Source organism: Fukomys damarensis, unplaced genomic scaffold (genome assembly GCF_012274545.1).
Source record: "Fukomys damarensis isolate Sample0158 unplaced genomic scaffold, DMR_v1.0_HiC HiC_scaffold_16, whole genome shotgun sequence".
NCBI lineage: Eukaryota > Metazoa > Chordata > Mammalia > Rodentia > Bathyergidae > Fukomys > Fukomys damarensis.
The window spans coordinates 85,752,094-85,765,552 of NW_022900928.1; the positions used below are offsets into that span (position 1 = coordinate 85,752,094).

Genomic DNA, 13,459 nt, shown 5'->3' on the forward strand with positions numbered 1-13,459 from the left:
GGAAAACACTATTCTCCCATTATAAAATTGATGCTTTTGAAAATGTGGGAAATAACAAAAGAATACAAATGAACATACAGATCTCCCCTTAATTGTATCAGTGCTAGGTGACTATTGTTGACATTTTGGTGTGGGAAGAACATTGCTAATTATGTTGCTGAGATGCATGACAGGAGCTGTTGTGGATGTCCCAAGTCTTGCAGACCAGGCTTGTTGCTGCACAATCTGGGTCTGGAGGTTTCTGGGGTGGTGCAAACTGGTTGGTGTGGCATCCCCTCCTGCTGCTCTACTCCTCTCTGAGTGATGTTCTTACCATAGCAAGCTGGGCACCCAATTGGGGTGCAGGCCTGGGATGCAGGCAAATAGCATGCAGGGTTAGTCACTGCTGCTGGTAAATAAAGCAGGCACAGCCATTGCTAATAAAATGCATATGGAGCTCATGTCTTAAATTTCATTCTAAACAAGAATTATAGAGTGACTCATTGGATGAATCTGTCTTACTAATTATATCCTAACTCTCCAAATACTGCAGGCAGGATATCATTGTTTTGTGAAAGCCTCTAATAAAAATAACCTGGTCCATGCTTCTTAAATGTGATATTGAATTATTAAATTGCAGAGATATAAAGTAATGACTTAAAAAGTTATTTTAGAAAGTTAATACATAATTGTTACTCACAGAGCACTGTGGAATACAAAATAATTCTGAGAAAAATTTGTCAAATGGATCAGAGTAATGTGGAATGTTAAGAGTACTGGCAAGCCACTTACTGGCAGTTAAGAAATTAATTGGTATTCATCAGTACTTTAAAAAAATCAGCTGGAGACATTTTTAGGCTTCTTCAACACCCTTGATCCTCAATTTATAATAAAATTGTCCAGGCAAAAAATAGGACTATCTTAGAATTAATGCTCATGCCTTTATTTTTCTTAAAGTTTCTTTTGTTTTTCAGACTCTAAAATTTTATTCTTTTAGACATTGTTGACTTATCTAGAAGTAACTACCCCTAGAGAAACAGTATAGAACAGGAGAAAAATATTTTGGAGTTAGACTTGAGTTCAAATTCTGACATATGTTTTAAAAGCCAGCCTTTGTAGTGATTCGGTGCAGTGTAGTTTGTTCCTTTACCTCTAAGGGGGTGGTGGCTCCTGTCTCCTGCAGTATTGGGGGTGGGAAGGGCTGGAGTGTATGCAGCACACTTGGCACAGTTCCTGGCACATAGTAGGCAGGCAATAAATGGTCGCTGCTTTTACTGATGCAGCGAAAGCCTGTTTTACAACACAGCTATTGTACCTGGAGTCTGTTTTGTCCCTGTACAGCATAAAAATGACCCCTTTATGCCTGCTTTATTTTGTGTTAAATAATATTTATATTTTCCCCGTGCTTACAAACTAGTATTTTTATCTTTTAATTTTATCCATGTCATAATTAGTACTTGTTATTCATTAGTTTTAAGCAGTTCTTTTGATATCGCTACTGTATTAAAATAACAGGTGGAAGCTGGAATGGTGTATTAGTTTTTACTTCCCTTTTTTCCCCAATTATTTTTGCTGTAGACTGAAATAATCTTCCATTAAGTTTGCGGAATGTGGGCGTAAATTTTTTTTTATTAATTTGTAAAAAGTCAAAAAATTATATCTATAAAACTGTTATGATAGGAATAAAGCTAAATGCTTCTCTTAATTTTCTGCTAATGTCCTTAGGTTAATTTAATTTCATAGGGAAGAAAATTAGATAAAATTATCATGATATCAGCTTGTGTTATGATAATGAAGTACTGTAGAATGCAGACACACACTGAGTGCATAGTAAAGCCCCTCTTTTGACTTTCCGTCAGGTGTCATCTGAAGACAGAAGCGCCCTGTGGGCTTTGGTCACGTTCCATGGCGGCAGCTGCCAGCTGAACCTCAATAAGAAATGCACACATTTGATTGTGCCAGAGCCAAAGGGGGTAAGTGTCCCACGTCCACGTCTTTGATGTGTTATGTGACTATTTGCACTAATCATACGTCTCCTGAGCTCTGAAATTACTAGATTCCATTTACAAAGCTGATTATATTGGTTTATAATATTTATTTCCAGATTCATTTTACAGAAATGTGGATGATTGTAAATTATATATGACTTCTAATTGCACAGAAATTTGGGTTTATTCTGTGGGGAGAATAGAATTTTCAAAATTCTCTTTCAAACTTTGTCAGAATTCATTTTATTTTTTAATTAATTAATTAATATTTGTTATGGGGGATCGAACTTGGGTCATTGTGATTGTAAGGCAGGCAGTGGCCCCACCTTGGTCCTCAGTTTATTTTTACATGTGGAAAAAAATGTATTTTTAGACTCCCTCGTGCATTTATTTATTTATTTATTCTCATTGAGTTTATTGGTACATTTTTAGGTATATAGCGCAGTTACATTCATCATTGGGATCTTGTACCTTTACATGACAGGTCTTGGTTCTCATTTTTACCCCATACTCCTGCCCTCCTTTCACCCCCTCCTTCCTTCCCTATTTACAAATACTTTATTTCCATTTTTTCATTTTCTCATATTTCTTTCTTTTCCCTTATTACATTTCCCCTACCCTTCCCACTTCCTATATTATTTTTTTATTTTTTATTTTATTTTTGTTTTTTTTGACACAGGGTCTCACTATGTTAGTTGAGACCACCCTGGAACTCACTTTGTAGCCCAGGCTGGTCTCGAACTCACAGCGATCCTCCTGCCTCAGCCTCGCGAGTGCTGGAATTACAGGCATGTGCCACCATTTTAAAAAAATAGTTTTTGGTAAATGCTGATGATTGAAATCCAGGGCTTAGTGCATGGTGTGTACTGGGCCACCAGGTTACACCAAGTCTGTCTCACAATTTTTTAAAAGATTTGTCCCAGATATAATTATAAACATACTTGGTAAAGGCAGAGTCTCACTGTGTAGTTCAGGCTGTCCTTGAACTCACCAGGTAGCCCCAGGTGGCCTAGAACTTGCACTGATCCTCCTGCCTCAGCCTCCAGAGTGCTGGGATAACAGGTGTGTGCCATCTTGGTAAAGGTTTTTTATGTATTGTGTTAATAATCTGGAATGTATCAACGTTGCACTTATATCAGCAGAGGACGCTCGTGTCTGGGCAGTGGTATGGCCAGAGGCACTGGGCTCAAGTGGGGGTCCCTGGGCCCCTTCAGAAATGCAGGTTGCCCTTTGCTTTCTTAGGCTCGCTGGACCCCAGCCGTGTGTGAGGGAACAATATAGAACTTTGGGAATCCAGTTGAGTGTATTTATATAGCTAAGTAATCTACTGACTAGTTATTTTTTTTCCCACATACTGGTCACTGCCTTCACATTTTTGAATTACTTTTGCTTGGAATTACATTGTCATCTTGTTATTGCATCCAGGTGCACTGAGTCACAAAGATAGAAGGGAATTGAGTGTGCTGGGGGACAGAGGACAGAGACAAGGCCCATCATGAGGGTGGGCTGGGCTTTGCCCTGCCCAGTGTCCCTGCAGCTGGAAAGACCCTCACCATGTGCTGTGCTTGGGTTTCCTGTCAGATAAGCCAGGAGCTGGCCAGCCTGGTATGACTCAGAATGGTTAGTAAGCTGCTGTCCCCAAGAGGAACCCTTTCCTGTGAAAATTCACCATGTGGTTTTTGCAATTTATTTAAATAAACGATTTCAATTTTGTATAACAGTATAAAGTGGTAAATAGTACACTTTGGTTAAATAATTACTGTAAGTGTTATTTTTATCTCAATATGGGCTGTAGCTAAAAATAAATCCTTTGATTTTTACATAGTTTGAAGGGGAAATGAACTCTTGTAATCGAGCAATTCTTCTAAAGAGTCAGCTGTAATAGGCAATTCTTGAAGAGAGTAAGTTGATCAAAGCTGTTTTAAATTGTAATTTAACTTTTTTTTTTTCTCCCCAGTTTTGGGTACTGAGCCCAGGGGTTTTCTGCCACTGAGCTACATCCCTAGTCATTTTTAATTTTTAATTTTGAGACAGAGTCTCGCTGGTCTCAAACTTGTGATCTTCCTGTCTCAACCTGCTAAGTATCTGGGATTATAGGCAGATGCCACAGCTGCAATTTGACCTTAAATCTAGAGCCCTCATTCAAGGTTTTTCCCTTCAAAAATATTTTTATAAATCCTTAGTAACTCTTGAGTTTCTAGCTTTTTAAATTTTTTGGCAGTGCTGGGAATTGAACTTGCCATGCAGTGCAGCATTCCGCCAATGAGCTACAGCCTCAACCTTGGATATGATCCATATTTTAAAGTATTTACTGACTTTAAAGTATAACTAAAAACGAAATATTTTTTAAATGACTATTTGGAAGAAAACCGTATCTGAGTCAACAGTTTATATATAAGTGTGTGTATATGTGTGCCTTAATTGGGCTTTATTTATGTCAACAAAGAATCACTCTAAACAGATTATTTTATTTGGCTAAAACATGCTCATAAGACAACAAATATGCTACATGATCATTTTTAGAAAAAGCAAGTATTTCACACTTTTTAAAAGCTTGATTTTAAACAATACATGTACACACATGTACTATACTTGTATGTAGTGATTCTCTCAAAGTCTATAATAGAATTATATTATTTTGTGTAATTTATTTACTCTTCATCCTTGGTTTCACTTATAAACAAGAGGAAGAAAGGTAAGTCTTTTTGCTTTTTCAATTTTAATTTCCCAGTTTTTTGTTTTGTTGTTTTTTGAGACAAGGTCTTGCTATGCAGCTCAGGCTGACCTTCAATCACTGTGTGGAGGAGGCTGGCCTTGAATTTGCAGTGATTCTTCTGCCTCAGCCTCCCGAGTGTGGCTTAATTTCCCAGTTTTGTTTTTCTTGGGTTTTTGGGGTTTTGTTTTGTTTTGCTTTTGTTTTTTGGTACTGGGGATCCAACTCAGGACCTTGCACTTAGAGGCAGACTTGGCACCACTGAGCTAAATCCTTGGCCCAATTTCCCGGTTTTTAAAGAACTGATTCAATATAGAGAAAATGAACTACTGTTTTAATGCTTGCTTCATTTCCTCTGCAATGGTAAAACTTAGTAAAAGCATATTTTATATTTGCCAATAATGAAAATAACAACAATCCACAGTAATACAGCATAGTAGGTAATGAAATGCATCCCTTTCTATAACTACTCTTTCCAAACACACTCTGCTGTGCCTAAATACTTTCTAAAAAATCCATAATGCCCACATGTACAGTATGGAAACAAAAAGCAATGATTGTGAAAGTGTCTAGGATTTCAGAGTGCTCTGGCACAGGGAGGTAGGAAGATCTCATGTGTGATGTGATGGATGCTTATCTAAGTAGAATCACCATTGGTGTGAAGGTGCAGGAGAGAGGAGTATGGGGGGGTCTGCTGACAACACAGTGCCCATGTGAGAGCTGGGGGCATTGCTAGGGGAGTGGACCTCATACACATCCCTGGGTTCTGTCCGCCACACTGCAGGCAAACCCTAAGCGATACTGTCTGTAGTCATCTGATCTCCAGTTAAAATCCAAATAAAAAAGTGACCAACTTTTGGTAATTTCGTGAATGAGTCAGCAATAATCATTCTTTTATAATTTTTCATAGCTAATTTTTGGAAAACTAGTGTATAACTGACCATGTATTTTTCAATGTGAATACTTTGCGGTTTCCTCAGAATGTTGGAGAATGTTCTTCAACTGTGCAGTTTTCATCTGTGTCATTCTACAACAGCCTATAACCTGTCCTCTCTGCCAGTTTTTGTACAGAAAAAGCAGGGGCCTTCAACACATTTTAGGAACTAGGCAATGGTAGCAACTCCTCTATAGTATCACTGAATTAATAGCCAAGATCACAGAACTGAAAAATTATGGAGGTGGTGTTGGTACCCAGTCTGTCTGCTGTCTCTCTGAAGGTCATCATACTGCTGTTGTGCTGTGACAGATCATGTGCCCTCCTGGTCCAGAGCAGATATTGGCCATGGCCATCTGAGCATGCCCCTTTCCCAGGAGCCTGAGAAGCACCAGCCTTCCAGAAGAACATGAGGATCCATGTGTCCCAGCGTCATGATTTATAAAACCCAAAGTTAATGGAGATTATAATTAGGTATATTCTTTATCTATGATTATATTTGTAGCCTATACCATATGACTAAATTATCGTATTTGATATTAAATCCCTTCAAGATAGCTGATATAGGGCACATGATCTATGGATGATATAGGACCTCCAAACAATTCAGATAATGTAAGGAAAATATAACTTCCAACCTGTTAGATGTCTGAACGTGCTGAGTTTGTGTTCTCTAAAATGGAAGAATAAATTCTAGGAACAATAGAGATTAAGAGTAGGAAGAATTTACTGAAAGAAGCCTTTTTTTTTTGGTACCTGGGGATTGAACTGGGGCCCTTGCTGCTTGTAAGGCAGGTGCTGGAACCACTGAGTTAAATCCCCAGCTCAAAGAAGGCTTCTAAGAAGGGAGACCAGAAAGTGGGTTGTCTGCTGACCCCTCAGGGGTGTTTTATTGAGCTAAGCCAGGAGTTTGAGGCGTGTTCCAGGTGGGACAAAACTAGTTGAGGTCTCAGGTATATAGCTCAGTGGTTCCACCACTTGCCTTTCAAGCACAAGGACCCAAGTTTAATCCCCAGTACCAAAAAACACAAAAAACAAAAAAACCCAAAACTACAGTTGATTGGGGCTGGGGATTTAGCTCAGTGGTGCCGCCTGCCACATGCCTTGCAGCTGCAAGGTCCTGAGTTTGATCCCAGTACAAACAAAAACAAAAACTAGTCAGTTAAGATTGTATAAACCAGGCATGGTGGTGCACGCCTGTAATCCTGGCACTTAGTAGGCTGAGGCAGGAGGATTGCTGTGAGTTCGAGATTAGCCTGGGCTACATACTGAGTTCCAGGTCAATCTCAACTACATAGTGAGACCCTGTCTCAAAAAACCAATAAATAAATAAATAAAATAAAATAAAATAAAAAGATTGTATGTATAGTTGCTTAGGTAATATTGATCCAGTGGGAAATCACAGGTGGGTATGAGGTGGGACAAAACTATGGGTCCCTCAATAAGATTACAGGAGTCTAGTTGCTTAGGTAATGATTAAATGGTCAAACAGGGAGGCAAGTCCTGAGGAAAGCTAGCTTGGAATTTTGCAGAAGCAGTGGTGACTGCTGAGAGGGTGACTGATGCCTGTTTAGAATAGCAGTCACTGCTGTTCATCCCTGGAGAAGTGTGTGGGTGTAGTTGGTCCTCTTTTCTTGAAACCTGGCCTTCTGTGAAAGAGCCTCATGCTACCATTGTCTTCTGTGCTGAGGAAGACAATGTGCTGCCCACCTAACTACCTATAATATTTTCTGACACCTTAGCTGTCTACAATAGTTTGGTCATTCCTTTATATTATTATATTCTACAGCCTATTCAGATATAACTTTTTAAGTCTAATAATGATTTAAATAGTTAAATGATTATAACAATAATTTAAATAATTAATAAATTTATTAAATTTAAATAAGTAATTTGATTTAAGTAAAACTTATAGTATTATACATTGTATAAGTGCTAAGGAAAGATCACACGTGAAAATAAATGGCATTTCTTTTTAACGTTAACTCATCCTTTTTCATTTAAAAAATTTTATTTATTTGATTGATTGATTGATTGATTGATTGAGACAGGGTTTCACTATGTGATTCGGGCTGGCCTTAAAATCCCTTTGTAGCTGGCCTCTAATTGTGGCAGTCCTTCTGTCTCAGCCTCCTGAGTGCTGAGATTGATTACAGACATTCCTACTGCACCCAGCATATTTGCATTTTTAAAATGAGTGCATAAAGGAACTTGTGGAGATGGCTTAATGAAACTTTGATTTAAACTGAGGAGGATGACAGGGACAGTGTGGCTGTAGCTAGCAGGAGGGCTGGTCTGTTGTGACTAAGCACTCCTGCTGTGCCCTTTGCCAGTCATCTGATGTCACAGTGCATGTCACATGCTCAGCCAGTGTCAGCCACCCTGGTCACCCCAACCCTCAGACTGCCGGCTGATGCTGGGGTCCTTGACACATGGAGAATTCATGATTTGAAAAAATACTGCTGTGCACTGGCTCAGTCAAAGGCATTGAAATAGTGCCTGACTCAAATTATCTTTAGTAGTAATGCTTTGGTCAGAGCATCTCATGTGACAAGTGAGAGGTGGCCTGGGTAGAGTTGATAAGGCAGGCTCCTCCTGACCCTTGGGTCTGCATGGAAAGTAAATAGCCCAGCCAGCCCTGAAATGGGTCATAGTAGCCCACACTTAGGGACTCGTGGATCCCAAACTCCTGTGTGTATGTGGGAGACGACTTTTCAGTGTCCCCCATTGGCCCCACTTCTGTCTGTGGCAGTAGTAGTTTTACTTTTTGTATTTGTTAACAGAATTTAAATTACTTTATTTCATATATTATTTCAAGTATGTTGTTACCTTCAGTGAACAATATATAAGCTGTATTTGGGGTGGGAGCTTTTTGTTTGTTTGTTTTTAGTACTGGGGCTAGAACCTAGGACCTTGCACTTTGGGGTGGGGGCTTTTTGAGATAGGGTCTTGCTATGTAGTTCAGACTGGCCTTAGCCAACCGTGGTGGTGCACGCCTTTAATCCCAGCACTCGGGAGGCTGAAGCAGGAGGATCCCTGTGAGTTCAAGACCAGCCTGGGCTACATAGTGAGTTCCAGGTCGTCCTCAACTACATAGTGAGACCCTGTTAAAAAAAAAAAAAAAAAAACCAGACTGGCCTTGAACTTGTAGTGATCCTCCTGCCTCAGCCTCCCAAATTCTGGGATTATGAACATGTGCCCCCACGTCCAGCTATAAGCCATATTATTTATCATTTGTGTTATTGTTATTTGAACATATATTTGTATTAATGAGTTTATAAGTACTTTTTATTTATTTTATTTTTTTTGGTGCCAGGGATAAAACTCAGGACCTTGTGCTTGTGAAGCAGGTGGCGGAACACTGAGCTAAATCCCCCGGCCTATAAGTGCTTTGATATATTCTTGGACTTCATATTTTCCAAAAATAACTGGATCTTCTCAGGGAATAGTCCAGATATTGGGACTCTAGTTTACTATAGAAATTTATCCTTGAGTTTACCTAGGGGAGAGCGTCTGTGGACCATTTTTATACTTATGTACAGTGGTACCTCGGTTTGTGAACTTGGTTTGTTCCATGATTTGGGGAAAATAACCATATTTGTATTCATGTGAAAAGGACGGCCATGGTTGTGTTTGTCCCCTAATGTAGTTTGCAAACAAAAATAAGATTTTGCCCAGTGCTTCTGTTTACAAACTGAATTGTTCATAAACAAAGTGTTTGTGAACTGAGGCTCCTCTGTACTTAAAAATGACATGATATTTAGAGTAAGGAGTGAGAAAGGGTACCAGTTGGTTTGCTCCTGTATAGGTGCTAAAAGTGTAAATCAGGGTGGCTTTTTGGAGGGAAGTGTCACCCTAGATTGGGGGCTGTGGGAGTAAAAAGAATTGCCATGTATTATGTGCATGCACCAGCTCCCCGCAAGGAGTGGAATCATGTACTGTGAACAAGTACTAACAAAAAATTAAAAATATGGTAAAAACATAAAGCAGTAGAGCCTGGATCCATATTATTTTTAAAGCGAACCCTATAACTTTGTAATTAATCATAAAATTTAACTCCAGTTTTGCACAGCAAAATACTAGGATGACTTTGCCACTGGCCACAAGCAAAGTCATTGAGTATCTGTGAAGCAGGAACCTCCTGGGGAGGATGCAGGAGCCCCTGTGTGGGAAGCGGCTCAGGTAGTCTTGAGGGCTGTGGTAGTGGCTCAGTTTGCAATGGGTGGAGGTGTGCATACAGGCAGGAGGCGGCGGCACAAGTGAAGTAGGCTGTGGGCAGCTCAGGGGTTCTTGATGTGGTCCACTCTGTACTGTTTGCAGTCATACGTTTAGAAGTGACAACAGAAGCACCAGCATAGAAGTGTGCCTGTTGACTGGTTTTGTGTGTGTGTGTGTGTGTGTGTGTGTGTGTGTGTGTGTGTAGTTTTAAGTGAAAAATGCACAATGGTGGTGTATTTGCACCTGTGACCATAAGGTTTCCCAGTTGCCCTCTTAATACCATATATGCATATGTGTTTATGGCAAAATTATTAGAACTAACCATCAGAAATGCTCATCGTGCCCTTTTCATTTAGGGGCCGTGCTTATTTTCCTTTGCTCAGTCTGAGTTATTAGAAGTCACGACCTTGCTTTGTGAATTGTTTAATATGTCTCCTCTCCCATTGGTGCCCACCCTGCCTCCTTCATTGTGCCGTGTCCTGTGCAGTCCTTTCTAACCATGCAGGGGCTGGCCAGGCTCCCTGCATCCTCCTGCCCATGCCAGTGTGGTCCTTCTCACCACAGCACCCGGTCAGGCTCTGTGTTGTATTCTCATTCCATGTTTAATTCCTCTAAATTTTGAGCCAATCTGTGGCTCTCCCTAAGCCAGAGACATGTTATATCCTTTTGGCCTGCAGCCCTTCAAGTTGCCTGGCATGTAGAATGAACTCCCTAAGAACCAGTTTTGCTGTGACCACCATCTATATCCCTGTGACTGTTTTGGATGCATTGAAGATATCACGTGGAAAACCAGCTTTGCAAAAAGTGTCTGTGTAAAAACTTAGTGCATTTTTACTTCATAATTTTCCATAGCGTTCCTAGCTGTACTTGTGCATTTAAAATGCCCAGATGACTTTAAACAAGACTGCCATTGCAGGTGAACTTCCCTCCCTGGCATGGTCCCTCCTTGTTGTCTGCAGGAGTGCAGGCTGCTGGACGCTGAAGCCACGTTGCTCCTGAAGCTTTCTCTAAAAGTATGGAATCCCAGAGATCAGTGACACTGACATCCTTGTGTGTTTGTGCTTCACTCACAGGAGAAATACGAATGTGCTGTGAAACGAGCTAGTATTAAAGTGGTGACTCCTGACTGGGTGCTGGACTGTGTATCTGAAAAAACCAGGAAGGACGAAGCACCTTACCATCCGCGCCTGATCATCTATGAGGAGGAGGAAGAAGAGGAGGAGGAAGAGGAAGAGGAGGTAGAGAACGAGGAGCAGGACTCACAGAACGAGGGCAGCACTGAGGAGAAATCAAGCCCAGCTAGCTCACAGGAGGGCTCTCCTTCCAGGGACCAGCCATTCTCACCCAAGCCCAACACAGAGACTACCAAAGGGGAGTTGATGTTTGATGACTCTTCAGACTCATCGCCGGAGAAGCAAGAGAGAAACTTGAACTGGACCCCGGCTGAAGTTCCCCAGCCCACGGCTGCCAAGCGCAGGCTGCCCCAGGGCAAGGAGGCCGGGCTCATTAACTTGTGTGCCAATGTTCCGCCAGTCCCGGGGAACATTCTGCCTCCGGATGTCCGGGGGAACTTCATGGCTTCTGGACAGAATCTCCAGAGTTCCGAAAGAGCAGAAATGATCACCACGTGGAGCCCAGCTGTGCGGACATTGAGGAATATTACTAATAATGCTGACATTCAGCAGATCAGTCGGCCATCAAATGTAGCACATGTAAGTCACTCTGGAAAAGAAATCTTAATATTGGGTTTAAGAATTGGATTTTTCAGCTCTTTCAGCATAGTTCATTTTATTGTTTCTGCTTCTTCAGATCAAATCACTTAGAAAGTGCTGTTTCTGGGGGTTCCCATCCAGCATCCTCTGTGGCACGAGCTGCCCCTTAGAAATAGGTTGCTGGGGTGGGCTTTGGGCCCCACCACTCCCTTGGTCCCCTTCCACTTTGCAGTACATACTCATCTTGGAGGTGAGTGCATTTGCAGCTAACTGCAGCCAGTGTGGTTGGGAGTAGTAGCAGACCAGGGCTGGTGTCACTCAGAGCAGGGACAGGGCTGAAGGTGTGTCCACCCAGTCACTGCATAGCAGGAGAGCAGGCTGCTGAGAACTGCAGAAAAATGGGCACACAGTATACATGTAAAGAGTGGTGGGCTAGTGGACAGGAAGGTTCTAGAACTTGTGACCCAAGAGTAGTCATCCCACCAGCATGGGGAGGTTAGCAGGCGGGTGGTTCTAGAGAAGAACCTTGTTGGGAATAGAAGTATGCAGGCAGTCAGGCATATCACCGCCTGCAGTGTCCTCAGGGGGAGGCATGGGCACCTCTGCGTGCTGGCCCACAGTTGAGGAGGACTGGTCTGAAGCTTGCCAGTGGGTGAGAGGGAACATAAGGACAATTGCAAGATGTGAAGAAAATGAACTTCTGAAATGTCAGGAATAGGAGACAGATGTGGTTTCACCTCTTGCTGTGGTGGAAGGGCATAGCTCGCCAGTAGACTCCTGTTTGAGTTGTAAATGTTGATGATCAGGAATCATTGGCATGCACTATGGTGCTTTCTGTGGTAGTAGTAGTAGTAGTAAGTCAGATTATGTAATTTAAAGAAGGGTTATGACAGTGGTGATGAAGATTTCTAACCTCCGCTCATTTGGAATTATTTGTAGTATGACACATTTCCAAGAGCAGTTAGGATTCCCGCTTTTCTTTACATTCTTAAGGTTGATTGTGTTTTCAGGAGAGGTGAAACAGCAATCTGACAAGTACAGCAAGTGTTGAGCAAGTCTCTTGATGGTACCTGGTCCCCTGGCTGTCCCACCCTGTCCCTGGCCTTCCCAGCTAGGGAGAACACCCAGGCTAGTTGGCCTCTTCATGCCTGGCCAGGGTATTTGTCCTGGAGCTCTTGTCCTTGAATGGGCTGAGTCTCCTTCAACCTTTGCGCCTCAAGTCCAAGGCAGATGGTTCGGTGTTGCCTTCTCTCGTGACCAGCCCTCCTCTGCCCTCTCAGATTGTGACCTCCTTGTAGAGACAGCCATTCATGTGGCTGCTCCTGCAGGTGTCCCTCTGTGACCCCATCCTGGAGTCTGCTCCTAGGTCTGTGTAGTGTTGTCCCTCTGAGCCCCCTTGTTCTCGAGTAGGTAGTACAGAAGGGAGGCTGGTTGTGTTTATTTCCTGGGCACCTACCCAGTTTCCTTGGTGGGAAACAAGGTGTGTTCAAAATAAAGAGTGAGAGAAGACCAAACCATGTGGCTCCTGTGTCCTCTCCAGGAGGCAGCCCAGTAATGTCCAGGGCTGCATGCAGGCCCCCACTGGTTTGGTGTGCACATCTGGGCAGGTGCCTCTCACAGGTTCTGCTTGGACTTGGTGGTGTACCAGAGGCGGTGTGGCTGCTTAGGGTGGTTTGTAGTGGGGTTAATTTTCCCCTTTGCCTTAAAAAATACTTTTAAGTCTTGAGAAGAAACAGTGGCCATACTGGTTTCTCAGCCTTAACAAGTTGGCTTCAACTTTGCATTGTTTGAGCCTGTTGAATGAAGTTTATCATTCAGTATGTCTGTTTCATTTGGTGTTTGGTAGAAAAGTACCTTGCAGTGACTTGGTCACTGTCCCTTTCCTTCCTGCCTGTCCCCAGCATAGAGCCCTTAG

At 42.0% G+C, this 13,459-nt stretch overlaps 1 protein-coding gene across 2 annotated transcripts in view; it reads left to right on the forward strand.

Annotated features, from left to right (window-relative positions):
• Window positions 1-13,459, forward strand: part of Paxip1 (PAX interacting protein 1) — a 38,982-nt gene that overhangs the window by 5,523 nt on the left and 20,000 nt on the right. For both annotated transcript variants that reach the window (XM_019210358.2, XM_019210359.2), the window contains 2 exons: window positions 1,839-1,952; window positions 10,906-11,544. In XM_019210358.2, the coding sequence (XP_019065903.1) occupies window positions 1,839-1,952; window positions 10,906-11,544 (753 nt within the window). The remainder of the gene's footprint in view (window positions 1-1,838; window positions 1,953-10,905; window positions 11,545-13,459) is intronic.